At 36.5% G+C, this 22,795-nt stretch overlaps 1 protein-coding gene across 1 annotated transcript in view; it reads left to right on the top strand.

The window, feature by feature from the left end:
- LOC104521836 (proton-coupled amino acid transporter 4) overlaps positions 1-3,000 on the top strand; it is a gene marked incomplete at its 3' end in the record, with an annotated part of 38,669 nt that extends 35,669 nt beyond the window's left edge. Inside the window, exon 9 of the mRNA XM_010163955.2 lies at positions 2,831-3,000. Coding sequence (XP_010162257.1) covers positions 2,831-3,000 — 170 coding nt within the window. The remainder of the gene's footprint in view (positions 1-2,830) is intronic.
- Between the last annotated feature and the right edge of the window lie 19,795 nt (positions 3,001-22,795).

Genomic DNA, 22,795 nt, shown 5'->3' on the forward strand with positions numbered 1-22,795 from the left:
GCTTTATTGAGCTCTACAGTGTACAGTGAGAGCCAGATGTTTGGTACAGATAATTTTGGACCTGTTAATCAAAGCACATTTTTCTTTTTTCTGCATATGTACACTTTAAATTTATTCTGTATATTTGTTTAGGTTATAAAGAAGATTTTTTTTTTTTTTTTTTTTGTTAGCAGTCTTTTGGTATCATCAAAAATGGAAAACTTGGTCTTGCTGATGTGAGATGCGAAGCACATGAAAATGGAATATTCATGTTCCCCAGCTGTATTCCTCTGCTCCAAACCACTCCAGTGTACCAAAACCATTACTGCTTGGGAAGGAGCTGAGCTGTATAGATACAGATTTTGCCATGCCATGCCATTTGGCCTTAGGACAAGGGGGCAAAAGCATTCCTGGCCTGATTTTATTTACTAATACAGATATGGGCTATGATACCGAAAGGGTAACTTTGAGTGACCGCCACCAGGCTCTGAGAGATATGGAGACAAGGGTCAAATTTGTTTTTTCCCTACTCTTGCCACTGGTTTTTCTTTTCTTACTGTTACAAGTTGCCTTTGCTTTCTGGTTGCATTTGAACCTTTTCTTGAGGACTGAAACAAAAGAAGTATTCAGTGCTTTGGTCTGCTCAACATCATCTTCTGTTATCAAAAGTTATGAGAAATATTTCCTCTCTCATTTGTGAACATGCGACACCCCATGGCAAATGAACCAAAACTTTATGCAAAAGCTTTCATCATGTTCTTAGTTGCACTCTTAGAAATAAAATAATACCAAGAGATTCATAACTTCTGTCAGCTGTAAGCAGAACTAGGACAAATGCTTGTAGTTTATGCAGCATGGTTTAAGAATGTATCTAAACTTAACGGTGATAGCATGGATAATACTGTGTTTCTTGTTTATTCACCCGAAATAAAGGTGGTAAAAGTGTCCACACTTCACATTTGTTGCAAGATTTACTCTGGCTTTTTGAGAACTTAACAAAGGTTTTCAAAATAATTTTTGTAAGACCTTTTCTTGAAGTAGATCTGCAGACATTTTGTTTAGAAAAAGACAGAGAATTATGAAAACCTTCAAACAGATTATGAAAGAAAAAATGATAATCCTACAGCCATATAGCAACAGATTTCAGTGTGTTAAGTGAATTGAAAGTATGACCATGATATCTAAAAAACCTTAGCTATCTTGAAAAAAAAAAAGGTATTCGTTAGTTAAAATTTGGCAAGATGCTGCCAATATATGGTTATTTTCCAATATATGTAAGGAAGCAAGATGCATAAGTCCATGCAAAGTTATAGTGAAGTTAAGCTGCCAACCCATTCAGGCATTTTTTTTCTTCTAAAAAAAAAAATCTTCCCTTATTTTATACCTAAGCCTGATCCAAAGTCAGTTAATATTTTTGGAACTGTAAAGAGTATTTTGAACTAGTTTAGGCAGAAAGAAGTTAAATGTAGCTGAGATTTTATATTGTTACAAAGAAACTGTCCACTGTGTTGCATTTTCTGAACATTTTTATTTATACTTTGGTGACATGCAGGGTGGAATAACACTAGAATAGAAAGAGATTAATGAGAATAGAAATTCTTCCCTCTTCATAAAATGTAGTTTGTGCCTTTTACCAATCTGTGCAGAGATTATTTTGCTTTTATGTAACTGAATTCTTGGAGTGGTGCAAGACAAAAACTTGTCTTTGTCTGGCAGAGAATTTAAAAACATTCTAAAGTAGCTTTTCAACAACATACACAGTCTCTTAAAAAAGCTCCACATTATCTTGATCCCTAAAATGTTTGTCTAGTTACAGCAGCAACTCTATTCCTGTGTAGTATGAAAGACATTCCTGCATCAAAATGAACTCACTTCTACATGAGCATGCCTTCTTTTCCCAATTTCTTTTTTTTAGCAATGCCAGTCCATCACTGGCATAAGGTTGGCGGAATTTGGAGCTGTAAAACTTGGTACTCCTTTGTGTTTGCTTTATGGTTGTTCTCAATGATCTTAAAGATCTTTTCCAACCAAAATGATTCTATGATCCTACTACTTAAGGACTCTCTAAATCACATTCTGGCTCAAAGCAAGCCTGTATGCACTGAACTGCAGTTTATGGAGAGACTGGGATGCTGGAGAGTATGTGGTAGCATTGGATTCTCTTTATTTTCCCCCACTGTGGAGCTGGGACAGAGTCACTGAACAATCTTAGGTCTGAGGTCTTGGAAGCTCTAAATACAGCTTTGTGGGATTTGAACTGATCTTTAGTTTTGTGGAGGCTGACCTAGTGGTGATTTAGTTGTGTTGTCTAATGTGCGGGGAGTTCTCAGAGTAAGTAGAAAAATGCTGGCATTGCACATGTCAGAAACAAAATTTGAACCTCTTGCTCTGAAAAACCAAATAATCTGTCTACATCTTACTTCTGTTTGGAGGGAGTTGTTATATTTACTGTGTGTTTTTTGATGTACAAGTTTAGAAAAAAGCCACCATTGTTAACCAAAAATAGTCTTAGGGAAAAAAATTATAGTCACTTTATCAGTCTTCTTAGTTAGTGATCTAACAACGGTGGGGATTTTTGTAAACCTTGATCTGAAGGAGGAAAAAAAGCACTGAACAGTTTGTGTTTTAATAGACCTTAAAACTTGTTAAATACTCTGAATTTACATAGGAGGTAAGGAATCTGGATCTAATGAAAAATGTGAGGGTTTGCTTGCTTGCTTAGCCATTAATGAATTCTCAAATGTCAGATGATAAAAATTCTTTAAAATAAAAAAAAAAAAATAATTAGCAAGCTAGGTTATTTAATACAGAGTTTGCAACTGACATGAACATATGTAAATGTTTTGAACAGGTTGTATCAGTCTGTAAAAATTCTGTACTCCTTTGGGATTTTTGTGACCTATTCGATTCAGTTCTACGTCCCTGCGGAGATCCTCATTCCAGCTGTCACCTCCAAAGTGAAGCAGGAGTGGCAGTTACTCTGTGAGCTTGTGACGAGAGCACTATTAGTCTGCTCAACCTGTAAGTATGGGTAGAACATCCATAAAAAAGCTTGCTGTTACACGTTATTGAGCCCTGCTTATTTAAATGTTTTATTTTTCTAGAGCCTAGCAAACCTGATGATTTAATGATTCGGTACATTTTGATTTTCATGAACACGTGAATCTAATGTTGTGTCTGTATTTTAACCACACCGTTTTTAGTAATGTGACTGATTATTTGACAACCTTATCTTTTGCCAATAATACTCTGCCAACTTGAAAATAGTTTTCTTAGAATAAAAGCTTGTAAGTACTAGATACACACTGCTGTTCATGTCAGCTTTTCGGTCTGTGATCTGCAGTACATGCCGCTTGTGGAGAAATCCTTTTTCTGTTTTGTTGGTCTGAGGATTAAGCTTAAGGTGTGCAGCTGCATATTCATAAAAGAGCACTGGCAAACACAGATGCCTGGTTAGAGTGTTCATGGAGGCCCTCTTATTTTAGGTGATAATGCTACAAAGTAGTTTTGTAACTCTGCCCTCGGTGTCTGTTACTACTTTTGTTTTTCTCACTTGTCCCCTACTCTTCCCATCCCTCCTACCGTGTCCCCGCCTTTCTCACAGCTAATCTATGTACCACAGACACTAGTAATAAGTGCTCACTGAATGGTGAACATGGTCTCATCTAGGAATTGATAATCCTGGAAGTCATGAAATGAGGAGGAAGTTTAGGTTCCCTGCTGCTCCCATCAAAAATGTTCAATAGCATGGAAAGCTTCTCTTAAAAAGTTGTTAAAAAAATGTTTCCAGTACAAAGCTGGCTTCTTGACTCCGTCATTTGTACTGAAATGAGCTGTTCACCTTAGAAGTAATCTAAACTGCCAAACAGGCAAAAAATACTGGACCTTGTTTTTTAGGGGGGAAAATATTAATGGAAAGTAGAGTTTAGTTTTTATTGGCTCTGTTCTCTTGGCGAGTACTGACCCAGTGGCTAAGGTGCTGGATGGCAGCTAATAATTGTCTGTTGTCAAAGAGAACTTGAATTTCCAGTGAGACCTTCTTAAGGTCAAGCCTGTTGAGAGAAACACTTTAATGTTGGTACAATAAGATGTGAAAAGCTTTCTTGAATAATGAAGTTGAAATCACCTGGAACACTGTATACTCTGTCTTCTGCTTCAAGTTCATGTTGCATAGTGAACCTTTTAAGATTTTAAGATTGAGGGTAGATGAATAGCTCTTGTAATTCCTGAGAGGCATCTAGATTAAAATGCTTCAGGATCCAAAATGCTTTTCAGCATCTCTTTAGGACCCCATTAAACCGTCGGGTCTTAACCATATGTTGGTGTCATGAGGCCCTCAACTTCCACTGATTCTCTCTTGTGCTTTATGTGCCCCTTCTAACCTGCCTGGTAACAACACCACAAGACATTTGAAAAGCTAGAATTCTTGTAGATCCAAACTGTTTTTTACAGCTGAAGGCTTTGAGAGTTTATACGTGAAAAAGATGCTTTCAGATGTATCTAAGAAGAACCTGTGGTGAGCAGGTTTAAAAACACATTTGCCTGTTGGACTTCAGAAAATTATAAATGACTCCATGGTATTCAGCCCTAGGTGTATTTGTTTTTTTTTTCTGTCTTATTATAGAGCTTTGTAATTACTGGGTAGTCTGGGAAGGCAAACTGGGGAACAATCTGCAAGAAAAGGAAGTAAAAAAAGAAAGAGAATTAACTTTAAATTCTGGAAGAGGAGTCTAAAGTGTAAAAAAAACCCAAACCAACCAACCAAACAAAAAAAACAAATCAGCGGCAGGGTACCTTGTGAGTGGGACTTGAAAATGGAGCAGTTATCATTTAACTACATTAGGGTGAATTGGGATGGGAAGAATTGAATCCAGCATGAATTGTGATGGGTCCCTTTTTCCCAGAGGTATGTTGACATGCCTTCTTTCTTCTTTTTGTTTTCATGCAATTGTGCATTGTGATTTTTTCAGATCTTTTTTAATTATAAAACAAAAGCTAATGGTCTTTCATTTCTGAAGGCATAATAAATAGTTTTAAATGATTCAGTATAAAGTGAATGCTGTATCTTTATTTCTTTTAAAAAAGTGTATGTAGTAGAGTTGGACCTGGTTTGTGCTACTGAAACTTATCTGTGGTGTGAATCTCTAAAATGGATCTGCTGAAGTGTTACAGGTGTTATGGCGATATTTTAGAGTATTAAATTGTTTGCTGCAAGGCACAGAAAAGTAAAATCAAAAGTTTACTCTTAAATGTTTGATATTTGCCAGGCTGTTGTGTGATATCTTGTATTTATTGTAGTTGTCATTCAGGGGGTTTTTTGAGTGGTTTCTACAAATTTCACGCATGCAGTATCTGTCATACATTTTCACCAGCAATTGTGTATGTAAGCTCTCGTGCTTACACTCATCTTCTGTTTGTCATTTTTCATTGAAGCATTGGTTATAAACAGAACTGGTTGAAATAATGCTTTGCTTTCACTAAGTGCAGAACATGGTTCCTAAAATAATTCAGAAAGTGGGTTTTTTTAATAGCAAGAAAAAGTCCAAAACCCTTTAAATTCATTTTTAAAAATGGAATAGTTTTGATGTCAGTGACAGAACATGTTGTAATGCCTGGACCATTCAGAGGTCATACACTGATTTGCTTGAAAATAATTCTCTGAAAGGGGAAGCTTCAGCTATGTTGCTAATAATGCATTAGCTTTTTAAGAGAAGACTTGAAAAATCAGTTATGACTAATTTGTAGGGCTTTTGCATTACTCCACTAAAAATTAGGTCAATGTTTTATCATTGCAGTACATCAGAAACTTTGCTGGGGAAAAGCATACCCTGGAGTGTTTTTTTTTTTTTTTTTTTTTTTTTGTCTGGTAAGGTTTGTTTTAAGGATGGACTTGACAAATGATGAGGTGTAACATGCATCCAAAAAAACCATATGCGTTGCTTAGGGTTTTTCATTATTTACTTGCTCACTTTTGGACACTTAGCATTGCAGGAGGATGATCACAATATTTTCAGATTTATGCTTCCTCTACTGGTGTTTCACAAAAGACTCTTTATCCGAAGCATGCTATGAAAAATACACATGACCCATAACAGCATCAATCTGCACCAAACCTTCAAGCTTAGGGCAGGGGAGGAGCGTACCCAGATGGGCAAGAAGGGCATGGCTGGGCTGGGTGGTTGTTGCTCTGGAAGTAGGCCAGTCTTGACTCACTGAGCAGTTCCCAAGGAGCAGTGAGATCACCTGAACTCTTTTTCTAGACAGAATTGGTAGTTAAAGCTGTTCAAAAGATTGGCTTTTGCCATATAGGAAATGAAGTTACTAACAGATTTAAGAACAGTGTTGTCAGTAGCTGTCTGAAATTTCACTTCTGTTTTTAGCAGCTTTTTCAAGACTCTGACATGCTATTATTCAAGGTAAAAGCAAATGCTAAGGAGTGTTTTTACTGGGAGAATGTTAGACTGGCAAAAGTATGCTTTGCCTTTGTACTTGTTTGTACTTTTTGAACAAGGAAACAGTGAGTGCAAATTACTTGACAGACCTTGTTCCCTACTGCTATTTCCATTCTTCCAATTCAATTTAGTGTTAAAATAACATCTTAGTATTGCATGGGTAAAAAAGCATGTCAGATACTTCTGAATTTTAAGAAAAAAGGAGGGAGAGGGGGAGTTTCTGCTTCATTTGGTATTGAACACACCTCTCCATTTCATTTGCAAGAGAAATACATCTCTTAATCTTTGCTTGGATTTCACTGTGTATGGTGTAGCACATTGGAAGATCGCACCATACTTCATAAATTATAACACTAAGCTGTTGTTTTACAAACTCAGATGAGTACCTTGTGTGCTGACTGGAGGGATGAGCTAGGCCTGTGTTGAAGGTCCAGACTACAGGTAGAGACTGGGTTTGGCAGTTGTTGAAAGCAGGTGGGAGCTAGTCTTGTAGCTAGCTAGGCAGAAATATGATTGAAAGCTGGACTGAGCATCACTGTGAGGGGCAAAGTTAGAAATTAGGAACACATACAAGCAAAAGGACTGGGATGAGAGCCACCATAGGAGTTGGAAAGCGCAGAGAACAGATATGGAGGAGCAGTGTTGTGTGGATACTTTACTGGCTTCCATCAGGTCGTGCTCGGAAGTTCATCACTACAGGAGTCCTCCAGGTTCATGCCTAAGAACCTCCAGCAGCTGCCTGCATTGCAACTTCTGCCTTATGACTTGCCAGCCTTGTCCTTTGGTGGGTCAGTTCAGCTCATCCTAATAGTTGCAGACACTCCTTGTAAGACATAAAGGGACAGAAAATCTATCTGTTAGTGCTCAGATAGTGCAACCACAGCCTTGTGGTTTCAGTAGGTTCTGTTACTGTTGCATATACATTTTTATTTTAAGCGAACATGCTCTTAATTTATTTTTCTCACAGATTTTAATTAGTGTTTGTGATATTTGAATGTCAGATAACTTCAGTACTTTGAAATATTTGTCAAGGTGGAATTTTTATAATGTCGAAAATATTTACCCTTATTTTGTTCTTTAAAATACGGCACAAAAATACTTTGGATATGTTTGCTGCATCTGCTTGGATACAAGTTGAGCACCGTGCCTGTGGTTCAGCCCTTAGCTGAGCCTGTTATGGGGTTGTGGCTACTGCCCATTGCAATTAACCATTTGAGCATGAAGCTTTTTAGTTTGATTGGAAGGAACTGGACTACCTGGCTGAATTAAAAGCTTTGTTAATATCTTTACATAGAACAGTATAAGTTTTATGTTTTGAGAACAAGAAAAAAACCTTCTACCCAAATGAGTCCTGTTTAGTGCATTGCTTGAAGTAAGCTACCATTATATCATGAGAGTTTTTACTCTTCCCTGCTTACCTGTCCCTGAGATCATAGTAATTCTGGAAAGGGAGTGTTTGGAGAGGTTTTGTTGAGCCTAAACAGTTAATTTTCCTGTGTTAACAGCTTCAAGACATGCTAAGCACATGGAGATTGAGAGGAGATCTGGAGATAATCAGCTTCAACTGTCAAGCATTAGTCAATATTGATGCTAAATAACATCAAACATAATCACTTCTATTGATGCCTCTCATTGAAAATCCTCATTAAAAAATTTAGGATGGAGCAAGAATATAAGTTTCTAGTAGAATGTAAATGTAAATGTGTCATTTACTGTCTAGCAAAGGCTTACTCGTGTCTTCTGCCAGAAGGGCAGTAAAATTAAATTGTGCTTGCTGGAGGTGTTGGAAGAATTAAAAAAAAAAAGTATTGAGAAAGTCGTTTTCATCTTAATAGTGGCAGCAAATCCATGAAGAAGTAAAGAAATAAAATAGAACAGAACAATTTCAGCAGTACTTTAGTTTTTTAAAGAGTAAGTTGTGTTTGATTTATTAGTTTCAAGAAAGCAGTGAAAGAATTTGTTTTGTTAATTGGTAAAAGCTGCTGAAGAGCATCAGCAAATATAATGGAGAACACTGGAGTTGAAAGTTAATAGTATCTTTCATCCACATAAGAGATATAGATGTTTTTTTAATAGACTAATTTAGGGCTATATTCCTGCAGGCACAGTGCTGCTGTTAAAATGAAAATTAAGAAATATTGCATTTGAATGTGAATGTGGAGGTATCGGTTGAATTGTCAGCTGTTTTGATTGTTAGCTTGAAATGAAACATTTAATTGAATGGCTGATCCAGCTGAGCGTGAGCTGAGCTGTTAGTGAGCTGCTTGCCATTAAAAAAAAATTAGCCTGAGCTTAGTGTGTAATTTTACCAAGAGAATAAATGCATTATTCAGTTCAACTTACCAGTGATGCTTGTCTAAATATTTTCACGTTTTAACTGTACCTGGTTTTAGGAAAGAACAGTTCTTGTTGCTGAACAATTAGACACAAGATAACATGATGTTTAGTGGATATCTTACACTGTTTAATGACATTGTGCCAATAAAATACCCACTTAGAGGAGCTGCAGCAGAGCTAACGTGAAGGAATTTTAAGATCTATACAGATTTTAATACATGCTTTTAGGATCAGGTGATAATTATTTATATAGAAGTGGTTTGTTTATGAGTCATTAGATACAATTTTTTTTTTTTTAATAAGAGTTTGTTCATTTTAAAGGGTAATATTAATGGCAGTTAAAGTGAATACTTAACTTCGTGATATAAAAACTCCAGATGGGATTTAGAATATTTCTGTGGTCTGTAACAGGCCTCTTGAAGTGGACTTAAACACAAAATATTTTTTTCTGAATTGTCAAAGGAATAAAATGAAGTATTTGATTAATTAATTCACTTCCCCCTCCCCCACCCCCCAGTATGGGTTTGTATATTTTTTTCTGGATATCCAGAAAAAAAAAATGTATATTTTTTTCTAGATATCAGCCACCAGGTTCAGTTCTTTTGTCCTAGTAGAAGATCCTGAGTTGTGTTTTTTGGTTGGGAGATAAGAACAAGCACCATTCTGTGATTTTTAGGCATATGCTTGGGCATGTGTGGTGGGTTGACCCTGGCTGGGTGCCAGGTGCCCACCAAAGCCGCTCTATCACTCCTCCCCTCAACTGGACATGGGAGAGAAAATGTAACAAAAAGCTCCTGAGTTGAGGTAAAGACAGGGAGGTCACTCACCCGTTACCATCATGGGCAAAAGAGACTCGTCTTGGGGAAGTTAGTTTAATTTATTGCCAGTCAAATCAGAGTAGAAGAATGAGAAAAAAACCCCAAATCTTAAAACACCTTCCCCCCTATCCCTCCCTTCTTCCCAGGCTCAACTTCACACCTGATTTCTTTATTTGTGTGCTTTTCCCTTTATTTTATGCTTTGTTTTAATTGTCTGACATATTTCATCTGTTACAACAGACAAGGAGCTGGAGGATTATTAGTATAAATGCATGGAATGAGCCATTATTGTTACCTGACAAGTAATCAACGTGACACAATATATTCCAGATCTGAAGTCTTAAGTGGTTTGGCTAAGAGAGCTGCAATTACATAGTTTATGTTTCTTTTAATTATCCCCATTTGATAGTTACAGACTATATTTCTTACTGGAATGTGGAGGCAAAATAATTACAAATACTTGCTGCAAAGTACACTGCTGAGAATATGGTAAGAGTTTAATTTTAAAAGCTGGTGCTTAGATGTATAGACTAGGCTAAAAGAATTTACTATTCAGTGAAATGTAAAATGATACAATCTAAATGTATGTGGATTTTGATTAAAAATTTTGATCTTGTTTCAAGGTTGCCATCTAGAAGTTATATATTTTGTGGAAAAGTCCAATAGAGTTAATATACAGCTCAGAGACTTGTATGAGTTTTGATTGCAGAAGCACATATTTTAGATGTGTCACTCTTGAGAAAACAGGGTAATAATTTTGGATATCATTGCTTAAATTAAAGCCTTGACTGTACAGTGAAGTAATTCTTTATATTTTTTTAACAAATTCAATCTGAGATAACATTTAATGAGCTAGAAAGAAATTGCGAGGCAGCTAGCTGAGGTTGAAGAAAGGTTAAAGTATCATGAATGAAAGCTAAAATAATTCTTTTTTGTGGCTCTATTGAGCTGGGTATCTTAGGTCTAATTCTTATTCAGCTTTGTGCCAAATAAACTGTGGAGTGCTGATAAATTAACCTGCTTCCTGAGGGTACAACAGCCCGATGTGGTATTGTGAAAAGCTGTTAATTGCTTGGCAATGTTAATGTTTGTTCAGTAGAAGAGAAGTGTCCAGAACCCCTTGTGTTTTGGGTCTTGCTGGGCACCTTTCCATGGGTCAGTGTTTTAGAAATGGCTCTTTATAGCATTTTTAATTGCTAAAAGGAGCTGCCATCCCATATAACTCCGGTTGTGTCCTCTTCAAAGTGGAGAAAAGTGCTTGAAGTGTCAGGCACGTCCATCTTGATTATAAAGATGAATCTAACGTCTAATCTTACTACCCTTGCTGTTTTGTTTGTGTATTTAAAAAATTTCCCTTTTCTATGTTGCATTTATCAAGTTTCGGTTTTTAGCTACCATGCTTGATTATCTTTTGTCTGATAGATTTAAGGATCCTTTCTTACCACTTTCTTAGTTCCACATGTTAATGCAAGCAGGCTATCATTAATTTATAGTTGGTGCACTCTTTGATAAACTAAATAGACTGAGTGCAGGAGGCATTTTCTAATACTTGTTGTTAAGCTAATCTTTTTTTTTATGCAGACTATAAAAGAATACTAGCACTCATACAGTCTCTTTCACATCTGTGAAACAGAAACAATTTTCAGTACAGAGCAATAACTTCTCTGTCTTTACTTATATTCTTTCATATTTATGACCACGCTAGCGCTTTTGGCTGTACTGTCACCCATACGTTCACCTGGGTAGCTGCCGTGGTCCCCAAGACAGTAGTGTCTTTCATTCTAGACTAGGAATCCTGGGGCTAGGTCCTGTGCTTCATTCCCCAAGTGTCAGGATTGCTTTCTTTAGTTTCTCATTTCCTACACTGATTGTCAGCTCTGACAGTAAATGTTTTTTTTCCCTATTTTAGGATAGAAGAGTTAGATGACTGAAGTTTGAGAACTGACTTTCATTGAAGAGAGCTATTCAGTAGTTAGCAAAGGAGATATGATCACTCACCTGTCACTAATGAGTAGTTCAGGTATCATTTTTTTTTCCCCCTTTCAAAATGAAACCTAAAATGGAATTCTTTCTTTTTGAACGCAGCACTTTCCAGTTAGGAAATTCTCATAAGGCAGCTATGCCAGCCCCTCAGCCACTTTGGTGGCCATCTGCAGATCTTGCTCCAGTTCATATAAATCTCTATCTTGTTCTAAGGAGGCCTAAAACTGGATATTGAATTCCAGGTATGATCTTTGTTAATATGGTTACAATGTCAAAGGCTCACTTTTCTATATGGCATTTTATCTTTTCTCAAGCTAAAACTCCATTTTGTTGCTCTGAATGTGAAATCACTAATTACAAGAATTACATCTATTGGACATGCACTCATGTTACTGAAAGTTAAGTCATGCACAAAATTCAGAAATTCAAAAACTCAAGGTTTTGGCTTGTTCATCCCAAGTTCATCCCATACAATAAAATATTAACTAAATTAAATACACTTTTTTTTTCCCCTAAGTAATTCTTTCAATATCAGTATTTTATTTTGAAGTGTCAAAGACCCACTTAGTTAGTTTATTTGCTTTACATACAGTGACATGCTAGCCCGAAACAGTCCTGTTTTTCAGGAACACTGAGTTAATGCATGTCCCCCGTAAACATGGGTGAGAACTGTGGATCTAACTCACCATCTTCTCAACAGGGAATAAACCACTTCCTTGTGCATGTAAAATTCCAGCTATTTTTTCAAGTAATCCCAGTTGTAAACATTTATTAATTACTCAGTGGTGCAAACAATTCTTGTTGAACATCTGTTGGTGGCAATTACTGAAGAGTATCATGTATAATTACTTATTTGTAGGACAAAAAACAATTGCTACTGAGTTCAGATGTGTTTTTACTTTCTGGAAATTTTATCCTACCGATTAGACTTACTGGTAACTCTAATTTGGTCTGATCATTGCTCTACTGTACTGTTGTTTAACATTCACATCAAGTCTGTTTTGTACTGTCAGATGCTTCAAACTGTTTTGATGCTGCCCCAGGAAAATGTAAATTAGATATGGCATCTCTGTTCTGACTTCTAATAGGTTTAAAAAAGAAATTATTTCGTAAAAGCCTATTGTACAGCTCAATTGTGTGAGATATTAGGAAAGAATAATACTACTGTGTTTTAAAAAATACTGTTTGTTTAGTCTGATTTTCTTCCTTTTGTTTATGACTCATAATAGTTCATACTGTAGAATATGGAGAAGATAATGTACTACTTGTTCCGTGTATCTTTCAACTCTAGCTGTCTGCCTTAGCTTTTAGTAAGTGGGTTAATAAAGGCCATGTACTGTGGCAGAATTCCATGGTCTTTCTGGTAGGTGGCTCTAGGTTAAAATTGTATTTCTTTTGGATGTGTAGCCTCAGTCATCTCTGATTCTACATAGATACTCTATTATCATAGCTACTTCTGATGTCCTTTAAGACTCAACTGTATTTATCACACATGAAAGTTTGAGATTGTAGATTTTCTAAGAATATTTCCCTGATTGAGGGCATAATATGGATCATGCTTTATTAATAAACTGCGAATCATTATCCACTTGTCCTTCAAATCTTGTCTGGAAATTGAATAATTTCCAAGGTCTTTCTTCTGTACAGTAGTTTTAAAATGCATTAGAAACACAAATGTATTTTCAGAATTTCTACAGGTATACCAAAAAATGAGGGTTAAGACAGAAAAACTAAGGTCAAGTGTATTCTTTCATTTTAAGTGCTCAATCTTGAACATTTAGAATATGGTTTTTCAGAATACTTGGCATTATGTAATGTAATACAGCTCCTCATGTGGCTCCAACACAGATTCTATCGCTCTCAGGTGCATCTGCAAGTGCTCTACACTTCTGCAGTCTTCCCTCCTTTCCCTTGAAGTGCTTTTGTTGTGTTTTGTTTGGTATGTAAGTTCTCCTATAGAGCTTATCATGTATATGTGCAATACTTGTTCTCGTATGAATTAAGAATGAGCTTAAACTCACAGGGGGAGGATGGTGTATAATGGTCTAGTTAGATCCTCACAAGCCTCATTAAATTTACATATGCTCTCATGCTTTTAGTGACAGCTTTAAGTATCAATATCTTTAATTCAGTCATAAAGTTTTCATAAATAAATTAAGTCAAAAGCACAAAAGTCTTAACCAGTTTTAACTATTGGAAGATTATTTAGGAATGCAATTTGTCTTGCATATCTCTACATGTGTTTACATCTAAATTAGTTACATCAGTTCCTGCTACCATGAAATAAGTTTTAATCCATTTGGTCAGTGTAGTACAAGGGGTACTGTCTTGCTTTCTGAAGAATTTAGTATTTGGTTAGGTAAATTATACCCAAAATTTAATTTATGACGTTGACTAGATCTCTACCTAAAACAATATAGAGTCTACACAAATAGCTTGTCTTTAGGAACTTAGATGTAGGTGAGAAGAATTCAATTCTATTTTTTGATATTTGCATAGGTTTCCTCCACAGTAAGAGGTGAACTAGCTGCTTTCTATATTTCTATTTTTCCTCCTTAACTTTATTCACAACTTTATTCACCTGAGAGCCCTAAAGGAACTTAATACTAAAATGCAAAACTATGTGTGAACTAATGTTACAAACAGCCCTTGTGCCATAGGACTGGCAGGCTGTCAATCTAATTTCAGTGTATTTAAAAAAAAAAAAATGTATTAGGGATGGAGATGTTAATTAAACCATGTGGGCAGTAGAATGCCGTGCCAATGATGAGGAACTGTTGAAGGAGCTTGCGAAGATGAGAAGCTTTCAGATAGCTGGCAGATTAAATTAATTTTAGATAAATTGTTAGGCAATGCATCAAGGAGAAAGTAATGTAAATTGTGCTTACAATAGTGCTGGGTTTAGAAGTACCCATTTAAACTCGGGAAGGGATCTTGGAGTCATTGTCAAGAGGTTTCTGAGACCATCAGCCCAAAATCCACTGACAGCAAAAAGGCCAATGAAATTGTCAGAGAACGAGACACAGGGCATCGTTTTGCTGCTATATAGAACTTGGCTTCCCATGGCTTTTAGTGTCGGTGCAGTTCTGATCTCTGTGTTTTGACAAGGATGTACTGGGGTGAGAGAGTATATGTAGAATAACAAACCTTCTCTGACTTCAGCCCATGATCAGCTCTGTGGGATTCAGTTTCTTATTAATACATGCTGGTAAATATATCTATCTTTAAAAGCCATTCCTTGGCAAGAAAAAAAAAATCTGACAGTTCAATGCAAAAATAAATAATACAGTAGCTATTTTTTCATTTTACTATTACAATTTTTATTGGCAATTATCAGAGGGATAGGATGACAACTTATTATTTTCGTGTACTTTTTTGTTCTTTGCATAGTCTTTTTTTTTTTCCTTTAGTATATGGTTATACCCCAAGGAAAACAGCTTAGATATTAAATGTTCTGTATATGCATAACTGAGTGCTCTGCTCTTGCAATGAGAGAACTGTAATGACAATAATCACAATAAAAATAAACACGAAAAATTATTGTGAGCAATTGTTTTAGCTCAAATAACTGTCATTCTGTATAACATAAAATTACAATGGGTAAGCACAATAGAAATAATTGCTACTATTAAATATGAACAAAGTGCTTGATAACAAAATAAAGCAAGCATACTTCATTACTGATTTGGTCACTAAAGTGCAGGGTAGCATTTTAAATTCACTAAAGATGATCAGCCTTCAAAGGACTGCATATAATTTAAAAAATAGCGTGATAGGTTTTATCAAAAGGATCTTGGATTCTGTGGTTCTTGGAGCCGCAACTTGAATGTAAAAGCCATGAATCTAGTAGTGTTTATGGAGTGGCCTCGGATCAATTCCCAGTGCTGAGTATCACCCATCTTACTTGCCAGGATATAGAACATAATAACAAATTATATCCTTAGGCAGGCACGCAAGGTAATGTTTCTAGTTGGTATTGAAGGTCCTTTCTTAAATAAAAGGGAACAGAGAGAAGTTATGGGTAACTTTTTTGTAACATATTTCTTCAGCTCTGTCTCCCAGAGTAGCTACACTTTGTAAATGAAAGATCATAGAAAAACTGGTACGGCTCTATTCAGCATAGATCATCTAAGGCTGATTTTTTCTGTGTTGTGTTAGCAAACACTAGACATGCTGAATCTCTTTTGATGCTTCAGAGAAAAGTAGAGAAGGAGTTTCTATTTCAGATGTCATTAATATTTGCTATTCTGAAGCAGAATATTTTGAAAAGGGTTAGTATTTCCATAAAGCTGCCTGCTGGCTTATGTACAACTATAAAGTTGTCCCACAAGCTGAGAATCAAAATAATTTTCTCTAATAATATAACAGTGAGAAAAATGGCAAAATACATTTTGGTAATAGTTTGGTTTGTTGCATATATTCAGATGTATGTGTATTTTTTATTCAGACCACAAAACATTAGAGAGAGAGAAAATTTATGAAGCAAACTCTAACAATTCTTGTATAAAGCCAGGTTCATCGAGTCTCTCCCACAGCAGTAGACAGTAGGTGAGCATTTCTTATGCTATAGTCTACAGTGTATAGACTAAGACTATGCATTATCAAAATAACCACTTATCAAAAGCATGCATAACAGCTAAAATTATAGTTAACCTTTCCCCCTAATTGGTGGTATGCTTGCATAGCGGCATTTCATACACTAAAATATCAAGTTTCTGCATTTTCCTTCCAGTAAGTGTCTTTCTCCTGCCTTCAGACTACTTTTCCTTGACCTGCTTAAAATATCTGTAGTATTTATACTAATAAATTTCAATAAAACTACTTGCTGAGATACCAATAACAACATTTTTGTCTGATACTGAAGAATTTAGATGGGAAATGTATGAAAATATATATATGTAAAAAAGAGAAAAACAATAAAGTTAGATAATAGAGAGCAAAGACATCTAACACATATTTGGAGTTATGAAAAAAACCCCATGTAATTTCAGTTTCATCATTGTAATCTAAAAGAACACCCATTGCTTTTCCTTTCTTCAACCAAAGGTAGTTTATGATCCCTCTCTGCTTTCACAAATTCATTGTACTTTGGTCTCAATGGAAAAGAAACAAGAACAGGCAAGGAAACACACGATTAAGTAACTGCTCGACAGTTGTTCATCAAAGGCTGATGTTTCTCTGTGTACTGTTAGCAGAGTCAGCTTATTGGGAAATGATGCAAAAAGTACTTTGAGGAAAATGGGTTGAGAAGTTTATGTAAAATAAAAAAGCATGGAAAAAAATGAATTTTGAAGGAGAGGGACAGTTTTAATATTTATGGATGTTTTACTTGCAGAGATATTGGGACTGAAACATTGGTAATAAGAATATGTTTTAGAGCATGAGGATTTATAAAAACAAACATAATTTTCAGCTTCTCTATCTAAACAGTTTTTCCATCTTTAGTACGTGTAGGTTTACAAAGCTAAACTTAACTCTCTCTTCCTTTTCTCTGTTTTGACAGAAGTCCTTCTTCATTGATTTAGTCTTGTATTGGGGTATTTTTGCAGAGAAGCTACTGTTTAAATTTTGGAGCAGAGCAATTGTTTCTATTTGAGTGTATGATCTTTTGCTTATAGATGAATGTGAACTTTTTGAGGTTGATAATTTCATTATCTAGTCACTTACTTTTTGAGCCCGAAAGTTGCACCAGAATCTTGAGACTTGCTTAAAGTGAAGAACCAGTCAGTTACTTAAAATGTAATTTAGTTTGACCTTAAATTGATCTAGAACATACAATTAAGTAGTTTACTACAGCTTACAATTTAGAATCGAGTTTCTTACCACACAGTAGCTTTTTTAAGTAACAGAACTGGGTAACTGAGTATATAATTGTAGTTCCCTTAATTTAATAATTCCATAGCCTTTTCAGAAGATTACACTTTGGCTTTGATCAGAATCTTTGTAATCAGGATAGGGCTGTAATGGAGCCAACTATAATGCAGAGGAGCAAGATTCTGAAAAAAAATGCTGGTAATTTGATTTGTGCTCTAATAGTGGGTGCTGGTGTTGACTGCAGCACCACTTCGGAGAGCTGCGGAGTAGGTGATGTATTTGTCTGATCTCTAACTCGGTGAGGAGAGATGATGGCAAAGCTTAAAACAGTCTGTTGGGGATTTGGGAATTTCTGGAGCTCAGGCAGGGAAGGAACTTTTTATGAGAAGAGGTTGTGCACAGAGAAGTGAGGCCAAACAGTTGAATGGCAAGAGAAAGATGACCCGGGAGTGCGGGCGTGCTGGTGCTGCTGGAAACGTTTCTTTCTGATCCCAGTGAACTCTCTTCCTTTGTAATCAACTGGTATTCACACAGACAGAAACTACAGCAGTTTAATATGACTGTTAGTATTCTATGTGATAACTGGTCAGTGCATGAACTGATTATCTCAGATGGATTTTGTTTCTTTCTTTATGAGTTCAAATCTTTTGTTATTCTGAACAAAAATGATTTTTTGGCGGGGGCTGCTACATTCCAGAATTTAATTTCATTATCTTCTATGTTTATTTGGAGTTTAAGAGACAAATTGCATAATCTACTTCAATGTCGTACTTATGCTTTTGGGGACAAACAGATTTGGACCTTACATTTAGTAATTGGATGTCTTATTTAAGTGCAGGGTACAGGGTCTGAGCTTTCCTGAAGTGGGAAACAAACATTCTACAGTAGTGTAAGTGGTGGTTAAACTTGATCAGTTGTTCTTTTCAAATAACTTGTTTTACTGATACAAGCAATGGCTTCTTATCCTTCTAAGAGGTGGCAGAAGATTCAAAACTAAGCAACACTTTCTCTTATAACCATTTGAATTGATTTTTCAAATGCTCGTGTTGAGGATGTGATTAGATTTCATGTACTAGAATTCTTTTCCTTATGGTCCTCAACAGTACTGTCTGCATCTCCGGCTTTTTGGTTCAGGGCTTTGGTCTCTCCTGAAGTTTGTCTGCAACTGGTCAAATACTACGACAATCCAGGACATGTAAGAATATTTTTTAAAAATAGTAAAAAGATAAATTGTTTGGAAAAAAAGTATATTTCTTTATAAAATACAGAGTTCTTTTAAAGACAGTGCCTTCACAGTACCAAAATAAAGGCAGAAAAAACAACTAGGCTACACTACACAGTGCTGACAGTGGCAGAATTGCTGCAACATCTGAATTAAATCTTGTTTAATTACCCTGTGTTTATACTGAAATGCTGTATAATCAGATAGTAACTATGTCTTATGGATCAAATTGCATTATTTTTCAGTTTCCATTTAATGCCAATGGTCTTCGTGTCTGAGAGAGCTGAAAACTGTAATGTAATTGTAGGGTTTTTCTGCTCCATAAATGCTGATTCTTACCAATAGATACCAAAAAAACCTTTAATTTAAATTTTCATTTATTTATTTTGTTGTTTAGCAAAAATAATCTTCCTAGCTATTGGCCTGATCCCAAGCCAGTGAACTGAATAAAGGGTTTGGGACTGAGCCTTTGGGACTGAGTATGTTTTTTATAGATCCTGAGGTATAAGCTGGCTGAATGGATCTGGGAGCTGTAGCATTGTCCTGGGGAAGAATGGGAAAAGATGAATCCTTATTTTAGAGAAAAGAACGATCTTCATTGTTATGAAGGGACAAGAGCCATAGTGCATGTGAGGTGGTATGTCAGAAAGACAAAAAGTGGCCAAGAAGGCCAATGGCATGCTGGCTTGTATCAGAAACAGTGTTGCCTGCAGGACTAGGGCAGTGATCAACCCCCTGTACTGAGGCTGCACCTCGAGTACTGTGTTCAGTTTTGGGCCCCTCACTACCAGAAGGACATGGAGGTGCTGGAGTGTGTCCAGAGAAGGGCAACGGAACTGGGGAAGGGGCTGGAGAACAAGTCCTGTGAGGAGAGGCTGAGGGAACTGTGGTTGTTTAGCCTGGAGAAAAGGAGGCTGAGGGTCTTCTGAGGCCTTCTCGCTCTCTGAAGGAGGGTGTAGAGAGGTGAGAGTTGGTCTCTTCTCCCAGGTAACAAGCGATAGAACAAGAGGAAATGGCCCCAAGTTGCACCAGAGGAGGTTTAGGTTGGATATTAGGAAAAACTTCGTCACTGAAAGGGTAGTCAAGGATTGGAACAGGCTGCCCAGGAAGGTGGTGGAGTCACCTTCAGTGGTGGTATTTAAGAGACAGGTAGATGAGGTGCTCAGGGACATGGTTTAGAGGTGGAATTGGTAGTGTTTTGTTCATGGTTGGACCTGGCGATCTTAAAGGTCTTTTCCAACCACTACAATTCTGTGATTCTGTGAAAGAAAAATATTTAACAGCTAGTGTAAATATGGGTGTAGAAGTGGAGTAATGCAAATAGCAAAATGCTTTTGCTCTGAATTAATTTATTCTTCTGAAACTGTCAGTGTTTTTGCTTTGTAAAACCAATGTACAGTGTATTAAGACGGAAGTTCTATGATCAGTAGTATCTTCTTTACTATGATAACAATAGTAGAGCACATAATGATACTGGCTCAAGTTGGCTTAAGTATCAATTAGAATTTATTCCTAAATTTCATTATTTTTTTTACACTCAAAATTTTGCTATGGGCTAAGACGGAACACATACAAGGATTTATTAATTAAGTCTAATATTTTATGAATATAATTAAAATACAATGCAGTTGTTATTAGTCCAGTTATAAGGATATTAACACTCGTAGTCCAAATGAATTATTACAGAAAAGCTATACACAATGTGAAATTGCTATACACAGTGTAGAGTTACTCAGTAGGTACATGAGTTTGCTAGATTGTTAATATATATTGTATTCACAGAACTAAACTAGAACAACTTAGGCAAAAGCCAGTTTGACTGTTTGATGGCCAGAGAATTGTTCTCACAATTGGCAAACAAGCTAAAATTGTCTCAGTCTAATACAAGTCCAGACAAATCCAGAGACCCTGCACTTTTAGGTGTGGGGAAGCCTGTGGACTTCTTCTTTTAATAGCAAAATCATATCTAATGGCTTACATAGTTAATTAAATTATATTTTAAAATATTGTTATGGGTGCTAATTAATAGCATGCTTTACTTGAAAAAAAGATACTTTAAATGTGTCAGAGATTTTAAAGACTAAATAATTCTGTTTATTTAAAACACAGTTCTGTACAGTCTTTCTGTAGCAACAGAATCTTCTCTTTGCTTGGATGAGCAAAGTAATTTCCTGACTTGTAAAATGTTCTCCCATATTCTCACATGTCCATGTGCTGTTGGGATTTGATATATTCATGGAAGAACTGAACATTACATTCCACTGTTGGAAACCTGATGTTAGTTTTGAGATTCCATCAATGTTGAATCTCATTTTCTTTTTTTTTTTTTTTTAATGTGAACAAACAGTTATTTCTGTTTTCCCTGTTTTACATCAACAGCATCTTTCCTCCATGAAGTAGCACTGCTAGCGTGTATGTTTTTGTCTATTGGAGTTGTAAAACATGGTAGCAGACATTCATAGACATTCATAGAATGGTTAAGATTGGAAGGGACCTTAAAGATCATCTAGTCCCAACCCCCCTGCCATCAGCAGGGACACCTTCCACTAGACCAGGTTGCTCAAAGCCTCATCCAGCCTGGCCTTAAACACTTCCAGGGAGGGGGCATCCACAACTTCCTTGGGCAACCTGTTCCAGTGTCTCACCACCCTCACAGTGAAGAACTTTTTCCTAATATCTAATCTAAACCTCCCCTCTTTCAGTTTAAACCCATTTCCCCTTGTTTTGTCATTAATTGCCCTTATGAAAAGTCCTTCCCCAGCTTTCTTGTAGGCCCCCTTCAGGTATTGGAAGGCCGCTTTTAGATCTCCCCGGATACTTGTACTGTCTTCGTTGTGCCTTATCTGCTCCGTAGAGGATGGCCAGGGGCTGGTGATGCGTGTACAAACTAGGAAAATTAGATGTTCCTTGTTACTGCTTTATGTTCTTGACACCTGCTTGTTTGCCCAAGTGCTCTCAAGAGATGTCCTGGTTATTGGGTGCTTTGGAGTTCTAGAATTGGTGCCATTTAGCACACATGTGACTCGCCACAAATACTCTGTTTTTGTTTGTTGTTCTTACAGTGCAGTCAATCCCTCTTTCCCCTCTTGCTAGCTGAATGGTTCAGGCTCTAGAGACGAAGGGACACTCTTAGATCATTTACAAAGGATCTCTATCTTGAGATAATTAGATACAAGGTGTCTAGGATAGTATAAAATAGGTATTTTTATGTTGCTAATAATGCTGGTATTCACAGTGCCTGCCTTTCAGAATTGCACGCATATTACAACCATAAAAGGTTTTAAAGTCTTCTAATGTGGTGTAAAAGCTATGATTCCAGTATGTTAAATTCCTTTCACTCAGTTTGTTTTATAAGTATACAAAAATCAGGTTAGAGTCTGTTAAACCTTCATTAGCTATAATGTCAGACTGAAAAAGGTAAATGCTTATATTACCAAGTTAATGCAAGTACTTCTTGTGCTCTTCAATTTAGACTTCATGAAGTTAACCTTTATCCTGTCTTACTGTGTGTTCAATATTACCTGTCCTGGTTTTGCTAGGATAGAGTTAATTTTCTCAGTAATTAGAATAGCTGTGTTTCAGTTTCAGTCAACTTCTTATGAGAGGAACATTGATAAAGTACTGATGTTATTAGTTGCTGCTGGAGCTCAAGGCCATTGTGTTTGGCTGTTCACAGCTGCATCAGGACTGGGAGGGAGAAGTGTAGTGAATAGCAAAACCCAGAACTGGCATTTGGATGTGCCAGTGAAATATTCCACATCATGTCAGTATCATGTCATGTCAGTATTAACCAGGGCTGACCGGAAATTGAGGGTGTTCTCTTGGGGATCGCTCGGGCTCGCTCTTCTGGCGTGGTTTTGGTTTTGGGAGTGTCTGGGCTCTGGGATCGCTGGCTGGGACAGGCTGGGCACTGCTCGGCGGGTGGTGAGCAATTGCACTGTGCATTACTCACTTGTATATTCTGTTATTACTGTTGTTATCATTATCATTTTATTTTAATTAGTAAATAGTTTTTATCTCAATCCATGAGTCTCCTTGCCCTTTTCTTTCCAATTCTCTCCCCTACTCCCTGGGGCAGGGTGGGGATTGAGAGAGCATTGGCTGTGTTTGGCTGCAAACCAAAAGGTCTCAAAACCTACCACAATTACTGTTTAACTTGTACTCTTCTGTCCTGGTTTTGCTAGGATAGA

This window comes from Antrostomus carolinensis, unplaced genomic scaffold (assembly GCF_000700745.2).
Source record: "Antrostomus carolinensis isolate BGI_N321 unplaced genomic scaffold, ASM70074v2 scaffold5893, whole genome shotgun sequence".
NCBI lineage: Eukaryota > Metazoa > Chordata > Aves > Caprimulgiformes > Caprimulgidae > Antrostomus > Antrostomus carolinensis.